This window comes from Malania oleifera, chromosome 2 (assembly GCF_029873635.1).
Source record: "Malania oleifera isolate guangnan ecotype guangnan chromosome 2, ASM2987363v1, whole genome shotgun sequence".
NCBI lineage: Eukaryota > Viridiplantae > Streptophyta > Magnoliopsida > Santalales > Ximeniaceae > Malania > Malania oleifera.
Genome location: NC_080418.1, coordinates 21,647,573 through 21,659,710, shown reverse-complemented (window position 1 = coordinate 21,659,710; position 12,138 = coordinate 21,647,573). Strand labels below are relative to the sequence as shown.

Genomic DNA, 12,138 nt, shown 5'->3' with positions numbered 1-12,138 from the left:
GATCTTCTACGCGAGATTTGATGTAACCTTTCCTAATTTGTAAAACAAACCTTGTAAACCCTAGAGCCTATAAGTAGTCGCTATGAACACAAGCTCTGGGTTCCTCTTTGGCCTCTCTTAGGCGAGTGACAGACCTAGGAAGTCATTGAGAGCCAAGATAGAATAGGAGTAGAGTAATTTCAGTTCGTGTATGGAGTGTCCAACGGTTTGTGACAATTGGTGGCGTTCATGCAACAGTCATGTATATTAGGATCTCCTTTTGTATTTTTGGCATTAGTGACAAACGTTTGGAATGATAAAAGGATGATCTTTTTACTCATCCTTTCATTTAATGCTTTCAATTTACTACTTTCAATTTACTTGCTGTGTGTTTGATGAAAGATTGTCGATAAGGATAAGCACTGCTACGTATCAGTTAGAGGGAAATAGTAGGCTATAGAACCACAGAGTTGTTCGTTATCATTGAGATAAGGTCTACTCCGGTTCCCGACCGTACTCCAGATGGTTGGTGCACCCTTGCTACCCTATGCCCTCGATCGCCCCTCTCCCGCTTTGGAGAGGGAGTAGGGTAACTTAGAAATTTACTTGCTTTCATTCACATGCTTTCCAATAGTTGTTAGACAATCACCATTGCAAAATACCATCTTTCACTTATTTGTCATAACAAGGTTCTAGTAAACTAATTTGAAAGTGGTTTAATAACTGTGTTTCAAGTCCCTGAGGATCGACACCCGACTTACCCACTTTGTACTGAACTTGGGATAGTTAGGTTTTATAAATATTATTTTTGGTAGCTAAAGATCCAAGCCTTGGCGAGCCCACCAAATTTGGCGCCTTTGTTGGGGACTTGTCTATAGTTATAAGCCAACTTATGCTTTAAAGTATCATTGCCTTGTTCTTTTGATTTGCTCTCTTTTTATTTTCAATTTCTTTGTTAATTTCTATTTTCTTTATTTTGTTTCCTATTTTTGAAGTCTGAATCTGTGTGCTTACACGTGTGTATGTTTGGTATGCATTCTTTGGAACCTGAAATAATTCCCATAGATTTTGAGATTGAAAAATCCCATAGGTCCCTTAGGAAACAGACCTCTAATCCAAAGAAGGCTGAGTTGTTTGAATTGAAAGCAATGGCCAAAGATAACCCCTTGGCTCCTACTGAAAAAATCTTGGAACCCCATGCTCCTCACCTACCTATGGTGGGAGAGCAACACCTTCAGCCTCTTAGGGACTACTTTGTACCTAATGCATACACATTGCCATCCTGCATCCGGTTCTCGGATGTCCAGGCGGCAAAATTTGAGATTAAGACTTCGATCATCTTGATGCTGCCCAACTTTCATGGGAACTCTACTGAAAATCCTTATCAGCATCTAGATGAGTTCTTGGAAATTTGTTCCACCATCTACGTCCCTAATTTTCTTAGGCTTTTCCCATTCTCTTTGAAGGATAAGGCCAAATATTGGACGACGTCCTTAGAACCAAACTCAGTGACCAACTGGGTCACCATGCAACATTAATTTCATAAAAAAAGTAATTTCCAATTGGGAAGACTAATAAGCTTTCGAGAGCCATCACAAGTTTCTCACAGATGGATAGGGAACTCTTTTTCGAGACTTGGGAGCATTTTAGGGACCTGCTTCGTAAATGTCTACATCACTAGGTCCCCAAAGGCAAGTAGTACAAACTTTTTATGAAGGGTTGATTGAAAGAGATAGGTCTATGGTTGATGCGTCATGCGGAGGTACTTTGCTCACAAAGCACAAAAACGAAGCCTAGATTCTCTTTGAAAATTTGGCTGAGAATTCTTAGCAGGACATGGCTGCTATTTGTAGACTACCCAATCCATAAACTCTGAAACCAAAGAAAGTTTACGAGTTGGCCACTTGCCAAGACCTAGCCCCTACCCTGCATGCCATATCCAAAAAGTTAGATCAATGCTTTTCCTTAGGACCAGAAACAATAGTGTGTGCAGAAGTTTGCGCAATTTGCTCTGACCCTTCACATACATGTTATAATTGCCCGCATGTGCACTCCCAGCCTGAGTTTGCGTAGGAGGAAGTAAAGGCCACTCACAATTGGTACGATAAGCCATCCAACGACCCTTATTCGAATACCTACAATCCCTGGTGGAAACAATATCCTAACTTCTTCTGGAGGCCGCAAGCTCCGGGTTTTCAAAGCCAAAGACCTCAACATAACCCTAATGCTGTGCCTCACACCCATATCAAAATTTTCAAAATCATCTTGACTCAGCCCCCAGACCTTCAATCATTCAGCATCCGCCTCCACCTCAATCCAAATATGATTCATTTCAGGAGACAGTGTTGACATCTCTTAAGTGAATCGAATCTGACCATCAAGTGGACCGGAAACTCCTTCACTCCCATTCCCAATCTATCACAAATCTATGAACCACCATGGGACAACTATCTTCTACTCTAAGTCAGAGGGATGAGGGTAAGTTACCAAGTCAGCCCGTAGTAAATCCAAAGGGCCAATACGGGGTAGAGTGTGAATCGAATGCTGGTCCGACAACTTATCCTGAGTAGGCCCAGGTGATAAGTTGTAGGGGGACAACTAATGAAACTAAGGAGAAATTGAGCAAAGAGGAGAAAGACGAAGAGGAGAAGGGGCACCAATAATTGATTCTTATCTCCCACATTCTTCCAGCCTAAGACATGACCACGCCATTTCCTTACTTGTGGCAGGAGGGACCAAGCCACATTATGCCCCTCATAGAGCCTTTTAAGTCTCTCTAGCCCCATGTCCTTCAAATCTCCCTATACCCTGCTCATCTAATATGGAGACCACCGCTGAGTCCATTTTGGGCACCTTTCGGCGATTTCAAGCCAACCAACCCCTCTTGGATGCAATAAAGAAATCATCTAGATATGCACGAATCATTAGGGAACTATATAGGTTGCAAAAAGAATCAAGGGCAACTATGAATGGACAAGTGCGGTTGACTGAGCATTGGAGTTCCATGTCACAAAGTCATCTCCCACCTAAACTAAAAGACCCCAGCTCCCCCATTATCTCTTGTGTGATTGGTGATTATGCCATTAAAGTGGCTCTTTTAGATCTAAGGGCAAGTGTGAACATCCTCCCATACTCAGCTTATCAGCAACTTAATATTGGAAAGCTACAACCCACTCAGGTCACATTGAGTTTAACTGACCAATCCCTTAAGAAACCTAGGGTTGTAGTAGAGGATGTCATAGTCATAGTTGGAGAATTCCCTTACTCGATTGACTTCATTATTCTAGATATGGAATCCTCCACAAATCCAATCCTTGTCCTTTTGGGTCGACCATTCCTATCCACGGTTAACGCCTGCATTCAATGTAGGACAGAGATTATGGACATCTCATGGGGCCATAAGCAACATAGGCTAAATATATTTAATGCCTCTCAATATCCACTAAGTACCATCCAAGTTGTGGACAAAGCCGTAATGGATAAATTTTTTAGAGAAGCAACTCCTTCAATGCTGTGAAAATATCCTTGGGATAGTACATTTCAGCTAGGCAGCCCTACCATTGCCAAATTTGGGGACCCTTTTGAGCAATTCATAACAAAACATGTGTTGGCTTTGGTGCAACCCCAAGAGGGAGGGGGGGGGGGGTGAATTGGGTATTTAAAAATTATCGCCTAGGTCAATCGGTTTAATAACATTATTACACAACCTAGGGTTAGTCTATGCAAACAATAAACAAACATACATGTGCAATAATAGTAAAGAGCAAAAAGGTAAACAGTACATGCGATATGTTATCGAGGTTTGACCAAATTGCCTACGTCCCCACCTTGGCTACATCATCACAAGGATTCCACTACGGCTCACTTAAACAGGTGGAGCAGCACCGGTTACAACCAGGTCTATTAACGGGGCTGACCTCAACCTACACCTTACCAGGATGGTGCACCTAGCTTTCCTAACTGGGTCTAAGCTAATCTGGGACTATTCAACGGGGCTAGTCTCCCTCTTTAAGCCCATGCCTAGAATACAACAAATATATAAATTTTGCGCACAATGAAATGCTTCTTACACTAAGCAAGTATGTACTACAATACGCACAGTATAATCAATGCACTACCAAAAGATAGGATTTGATAAGTTCAGTGTAGTCTTAATGTCTACTCTCAAAGATTAATGCTAATATGACAATCAGTTCGTGAGAGTATATGTGAAAAGATCTTTGTATCAAAATAATATTCTCAATGACAATGCACTAGCAAAGATCACAAGTATACGTCAAATATCTCAACAAAAGTTTTTATCAAAATAAACCACAAGAGATATTCAACAATGGTTTGTAAAATTTATTTGATCTTTGTATTAAAATGATAATCTCAATCAAAAGGTATAGCAACAAAGATCTTTTAGCAATCAAGCAAATATCTCAAAATATATATATTTCTCAAATATAAACACAAGAGATATTTTGAAAATGATTTGTAAAATATTTTAGAAATCAAAATCCAATTTGAACTCTTTGAGTATTGTAATGACAATGTAAAACTCAAAGGCTCAATGAAGTGTACCTAAGGAAGACTTATTAACAAAGTCTCCTAAGGAAACTTGAAGCTTTGCTCTCTAATAAAATAATCTCAATCAATCAAGAACAAGAGAGAGCTTAAGCTTAGTGAGATTAATACAAGAAGACTCTTACAAAGAAGTATTTGCAATATGAATGAGTAAGAGTAGTATATGACTTGAATATGAGATTTTGGCTTTTTGAAATTTAGAGGATATTTGCTAATTATAATTGCTAATCTCACCATAATTTTTTCAAATGAGGGGGTATATATAGAGTTCCCCAAAATTATAATTGTTTAGGATATGTAGGGTATTATTAGGATTATTTTAAAACATTTTAGAAAAGTTAACCCCGTTTAAAAACTTTTAACCTCGGTAAAAAAATTATCCAACCTGAAAGCACCGGTCGACTGAACTTAAGGTTCGGTTGACCAAGTGACAGAGTTCGATCAACCGTGCAAAAAATGAACTGAGAGTTTGGTCGACCGTATTGAGGTCTTAAAGGCAATTTTTCCAAATCCGTGATGTTTGGTCAATCGGTTTGTTTTGAACTATGAAGTTCAGTCGACTAGGCGGTTGGCATTTCCCATGTGGGGATTTTAGTTGACCAGGACGTTGCCCATATAATTCTGGTCGATCGACTGAGCGGTCAACTTGTTGAGTCAGTAGAGGTTCGGTCGACTAGGTTTGCCTATATATATCTGGTCGGTCGACCAAGAGGTCAACCTATTGACCCGATAGGAGTTCGGTCAATCGAGGAACTCAGTGTAACTGAGTTCGGTCGACTGAACATGGCATCCTTGGGCATTTTGGTCCTATTCCACTTGTAATGTTGTCCCTATACATATGATGATTAATTTTAAGTCAATAGGGAACATTTTCATGCATAATAGTGTCCTATGGCCAGTCTAAGGTCTTTGAGAGCCGAAAAAAAAAAATCTGGCATCGCCCTACTGTCATTTGGTTTCCCTATGGTCATTTGAGCTTATCTACCCTATCATGCATGTAATGCATTAATTATTACAGGCCATTGAGCTTTAATTATTATAGACCCGAATAACAACTTAATTAAATTACAATGACTAAACATTCTGGGTCTTGGTCTTCTTTAAGCCTATGTGTGTGCACCATATGATACTTCTGATTGGTCCTGCATACAAACTCATCAACCATTAAATACCAGAGCATTTGTCATAATCAAAACGGGATATGACTTATGAGGTCAACAACATGATTCGGTCGCCAATTCTAAAAATAAGGTGGGGGTATGCAACTTCGGGTGTGAGGGAGAGAAGGGAAATTAGATTTGCCATCACTCATCATTAAATGGATGTTTTCCAAAGAGAGTGGGAATAGAGTTATTTTGCCTTATGGGGGGGGGGGGGGATTTTGAACGTATTTTTGAAAAACTTGGACTTAACCGTGGATCCGCCCTACTTATTAAACCGTGGAATTAATGGGGTATCAACTGATTAACGATGTTGGGGTAGCCAAAATGCCATTGCATAGAAGGATGGAGGAAGAGGAATTTGCTCAACAAAACATTCCACCAAATAAGCCTTAGATGTTTGAGCAGACTGCACAATCTTATGAAATTCTTGCGGCCATAGAAAGACTCTCTGAGTCCTTCAATGATTTCAAAGTGGATGTTGACTCCAAGTTTTACATGATTCGAGAGGATATAAACACATTGAGTAAGACTATGCAGGAAAACCTTCAAATCCTCAACGATCGCTTTAATAGGCTTGAAGGCACCTCCACCTCGAAAAGGAAGGCACCAATGGAGGTCAGTGAAAGTAAGGAGAGCTCATCTAGGGACGATGGTGACTAGGGTTGCAACAGTGAGGGGGAGCAGTCATTTAAATTTTATTTGAGAATAGCTGATGTTATTGTAATTATTTAAAACACTCACTATATTTCTTTTTATATCTATGTATGCATGATGGATAATTATGAAATGCGCTGCATGCTGGATGTAGTTTAATTGTGTAAATCAGTATCTCTTATAAATGCTTAAAGCTTCTTCATGCTGGATGCAGACAATTGAGAATTGCATGCTGGATAGTTGAATAGGATGTTGCATGGTGGTTGAGTTGATAGCTTCTGCATGTTGGATGTAGAAAATTATGAATTGTATGCTGTAAAGATGAATAGGATATTGCATGCTAGTTAATTGAGAAGAGAAATGCCTGTTGGATAATTGTATAGGTTGTTGCATGCTGATTGTTTTTGAACATCGATACACACATAAAAACACATAAGGGAACATAAGCTTCATTATAGAGTAGAATATCTTAAAAAGTCTTATGTTTAACCATTCTAGTGTCCTTATCATTTGAACCTTCCCTAAAACGTTGTACATCATATAGTTCATGGACACCATATGGTCTAGCCTCATTTTCTAAACTTCATTTAGGACTTAAATGGTTGCTTATACTGATTTGGGTACTAAATTAAATAATTTGAAATCTGTATAAGTATTTCATCTAAGTCCATGTAAAAAGGGGGAGTTCATCAAATAAGTGGAGTTTCGTTTCACATGCACTCACACACACACACACACACACACACACACACACACACACACATTGAGTCACTTAAGTGGTGTCATTTCCATATTGAAACCCATCTACTCCAACTGCGTAGTCAGTCCTTTTGCTGATGTCAATAGGGGGGAGAAGCTTTGGGCAAAATTCGAAAGCAATGTATGGCTTAAATATTAATGTGACTGGTTGATTAAATTCATTCTCTTAACTCACAGTAATGCTAAAACACAACATGATTTTTTTTTTCACAACTGTAATCATCTATGTATCATGTGACTTACTTTATCTGAATATCTTTTTAAAGTCATTTTCAATATAAATGCAAATTTAATTGAACTCAAAATTTTAAACTTGAAATATTTCGAAGTCTTCATTCGAATATGCTTGAAATACATTGTCTATTCTTTTGAAATTATGCACATTGTGAGGGGGAGCCCTATCAAGCTAACCTCATTTTGTTCTTGTATTTGTCATCATAAAAAAATGGGAAAATTATTGGCTTTTTGAGTCCTATCCCATTTCAATAATGACAAACCACAACATATCATTTGTGCTTTAAGTGTATGAATATGAATGACCATGAGAAAGCACAATGATTGATGCACAATGGAAGCCATGATGCATTCAAGTTTGCACATGACTTGGCACATACCATGGAGTAATTGGAGAGCAAAGCATGGAGACTTAGAGAATTTTCAATTGTATTGCATGTAGGATTAATTGTAAATGCATGGCTTAATGAATTTGAAGTGAAACTCATACTAGACCTTAGATGGACCTTAGGAACTTAAATTTTCATGGAAAACCTTTTTTTTTAAAAAAAATGATAAACGATTTCAAAAGGTTTAAAATGAGTTTGAAATTGAAAAGGCCAAAAAACTCAGTTTTTTAAGGGAGTCAGCCGACCGGATGTAAAGCTTGGTTGACTGAAGTTCATGAAAGTATGATCTAGTCGATCAGATCATAAGGACAGTTGACCAAAAATTGCTAATTTGGAAATTGCCTTTGAGTCAGTCGACTGAACGTCAGCTGGTCGATCGGATCTCTCGGGTTGTGCCATGAACGGCTAGAAAATGACCATATATTTTAAATAAAATATATATTTAATACTCTAACAGCCATAAAACAACTATATTTTCATTTTTCCTATAAATACCAGGCTTAAAGTGTTGGAGAAAGACTTTTGAACAATCTTTGAATACTCTTGAATCCTTGAGCATCATTTATACACATTTCTCACATTAAATTTCTCTCATGCTTGTTATTTCCAAAATCCATTTGAGAAAACCATCCTAACTCTATTGAGCTTCAATTCTTATTCTTTAAGAGTGTATTATATTAGCTCTTTAATTGTACTTATTAGCTCTTGAAGGAGCACTCATTGTACATAACTTTTCTTTTCTTTGTTTACTTTGTCGGTTCGGGTTTGAACTATGTCAAGTGAGGGTTTTTTCTTGGAGAGGTATCTCTGCCTATAAGGAGGGTTGTAAGAGGTAGCTTCGCCTTGATTGAAGGAGCCGATAGTGGAAATCATAAAGTGATTGTTGTTGAATTTATGAGTTTGATCCCATTTTGATAATGACAAATCACTTTGTATCTTACCTATGCGATGAGCATTTGAACAGGATTAACTTTTAGCACGCACGGATGGTAAGGACACAATGGAAGCCATAAGGAACTCAAAGCTTTCATCACATGATGACATTTAAAGAGCAAAAGGAATGAAGACCAAAATTGTCAATTGTAATTGCATTAACTTTTTTTTTTTGGGTAAGTAATAATTATATGGTCTGTAATAATGCATTGCATGCATGATAGGATTTAATGCTCAAAGACCATAAACTGACCATAGGATCCAAAACTCTTCAAATAAAAATACCATAATTTATTCACACAGGGTTGAAAAAGATTAAGGACAAAACAGGGGAAAATCTTTAATTTTAAAGAGCCCCGGTCGACCAAATCTTGTGTGTTCAAATCTCATCAGTCGACTAGCCATTATTTGAGTAATATTATATTGCCTCAGCCGACCAGCCATTTTAACAAGTGATAAGCTTAGTCGACCGGCCTTCATTTGTGCTCTGAGTTCTATCTCCTCAGCCAACCGGCCTTTGTGCCTTAGGAGTGTTCAGCCGATCGACACTGTTGACTCAGCAGATCGCCACTTAGTATAGCTGACCAAACTCACGTAGTTTTGGAAATTGCCTTGGCTAGCCGACTGGCATCTTTCAAGGCTAACCGAACCCCTAAATACATTTCAAATTTTTGTGTGAGGTCAGCCGACCGGCGCCTGTGCCAGTTGACTAAACCTCTCGGGTTCTCGAATTTTTACTGCGCTAATCCGAGTTAAATTTTAATTAAATAATTTCTAGAATCCCCTCTGTGTCCTCAACGGTCAAAATTCTTGGAAAGTCTATAAATAGCCAATTTGTAAGCATAATTTGCCATCTAAATTAGTAAAAATCCTCTCTAAATTTTTGTGCTATTATTGCTTACTCACTTTCATATTCAAGCATATTATACATTCTCTCCTTCATTCTTTATTGCCAAAATCATTCTTATAGGAGAGCATTAATTTCATCCTCTTCATTTGCAAACTCATTACAAAGTGAAGAGTGATTGATATTCATTCTTGTGGGCTTATTTATCATGTTTCTATAAAGCATACGCTCTCTCAACCTTTTTGAGAGTGTGCTTTGAGTATTTCCTATTTTATTTCATTGGTAAATATTGTTAGGAAATCTCTTCATAGCTTGTGAGTCTTTGCAAGATTCAAGGGCTTGGTTTGTGGTTAGTGAAATTAGGATAGCTTCCCAAAGGGGGGGGGGGTGAATTGGGCTTTTTAAAAATTATTTCCTTTTTAATACTTTGTTTTATATCAACAATCACAACAAGCAATCACAAAATCAAATCAACCACAACCAATCAACAAAGTAATCAATATCTTGATCTTTATATCAATAGCCTTGTATCAAAGTGTAAAGCTCGCTGAATTTATATAAGCCCTATGTTATTTCACAATCACATTTCTTCCCAGTGTTTAGTTATTAAACAAATTTTTAGTTTAATAAGTTTAGGATGATCAACCAACGTAGTCCCTTTTGGTTTCTGCAATCAATGTTGATCAAGCCAAAATGAATAATCTTCCGGTCTATTTAACAACCAAACACTCAGAATTTAACAATTTAAAGCATACACGTAGGTTGTAAATTTCATTGAAAAATAAAGAGTAAGGAAGAAGAGAGAGATACAAGGTTTTACGAGGTTCGGCTTATACCCAGCCTACGTCCTCGCCCTTGGCAAACCACCAAAGGATTCACTAGTTCAGTTCCGTTGACGGCTGGAACAATACCGATTACAACCACTCCTTCCTTTAGGCTAGAGTCTGCCTCTCCAAACAATATTCCCTCATTTGGTCCAACGATTCTATAACCTTGAATCATATATTAACAAGAAACAAGATAGAGAAAAGTTTGTGTACAAAAGACACTCACAACAGAGTAGATTAGTACAAGATTCAGCACGAGTATACTTCAAAGTAAATCAAATATAAAGAGATCGAAGCTCAGGTAGTCGCCTGGCACCCTACTACCTCTTTTAAAAAACCTTTTTTCATTTAGGTAGTCGCCTGCCACATGGAGGTAGTCGCCTGGCCCATCAGTTTTCACAAAAAATCTTTCTTCTTTTGACCCCTCATTTACTTTGATTTTAAAACATTATTTAGGGTTTTTCTAACATTGCATTTCTAAGTTTCTTTTGTTTTATAAGAGCTTCAATTCAGTTTATATTTGAAGTTTACTTGAAGTACTTACAATCAAATATTCTTCAAACTATATTCTTTCGATCTTCAAGTGACTCTTTGTTCTTCTATCATTTTTGAGCTTTTGATCATCTTTCTTTCTTGATCTCTTTGAATAGTACTTTCATCATAGGCTTTATCATCCTTTTGAGCTTTGAACTTCCTTTAAGCTTTGCCTTCTTCCCGAAATACTTTCACTTGAAACAAACCATATTAAACATATCATGATTTGTTATCATCAAAATAAGAATTGTAAGCCTTGTTAGGCCAACAATCTCCCCCTTTTTGATGATGACAAATCTAGAGCAAAAAAAATAGGAAATAATGCTCATGGCTCCCCCTTTCAACAAGCATGAGATTTTTATACATTATGATCAGGTTATGAAGCATGTCATATTCAAAATGCATTCATACTAGCCAAATATTTCTTACAAGCCATATCATATTTCTAATGATCAGGTTATGAAGCATGTCATATTCAAGATGCATTCATACAAGCCAAATATTTATTTTTGCTCTTCTTTCTCTCAAACACTCCCCCCCACCTTTGGACATCATTCAAAAAGGAAAAAAAAGTGATACAAAAAATAAAAACATAGTGAAGAACTGTAATACAAAATACTTGTAGATCTTACAAACACAATGGAAATGCTATCTGGTGAAGTACACAGAAATACTAATACATAAGCAAAAGATTTAAATATCGCATAGATGAAGCAAATCAATCGGAGGCTTCCATAGACCCACTTTCATCTTCCTCTTCTTCTTGTTCATCAGATTTTTCAGCAGATGCATCATCACTAGATGGAGCAGAGCTAATATCCATATAAGTTTTGCCTTTGGAAGAACTAGCCAAGTGTTTCTCAATCTTGTCAACACGCTAAACAAGACTTGAACAATGAGTTTCCATAGTGGAAACCTTCTCCCGAAGTGTACCAAGTCTAGTTTGCATTCCATCACTGAAGGTCATATAGTGATTGTAAAATGGAATGAACCAAGAAGGAGTTTCTGGGTCAAGCTGTACTGAAGGGGCTGGCATGGAAGACTGAGGAGGTGGTGCAAATGTGGTGTGATGATGTCCCTCGTGGAACCATCCTTGAGGAGTTTGCTTATATCCCATACGCTTAAGAATTGTATCAAAAAAGATATCGTAATGGGTTTTGCTAGTAAAGTTGAATGATGGTGTGAGAACATTAAAATGTGCAAATACCATATTTAAGACCCCAGCATATGGTAGAATGACACGAGGGGCA

General features: G+C 37.6%; 1 protein-coding gene across 1 annotated transcript; it reads left to right on the top strand.

Moving 5' to 3' along the window:
- The first annotated feature begins 2,800 nt into the window (after nucleotides 1-2,800).
- LOC131148083 (uncharacterized) lies at nucleotides 2,801-3,496 on the top strand. The gene has a single exon (XM_058097818.1). It carries the CDS (start codon nucleotides 2,801-2,803, stop codon nucleotides 3,494-3,496), a length of 696 nt encoding a protein of 231 aa, XP_057953801.1.
- Nucleotides 3,497-12,138: the final 8,642 nt, after the last annotated feature.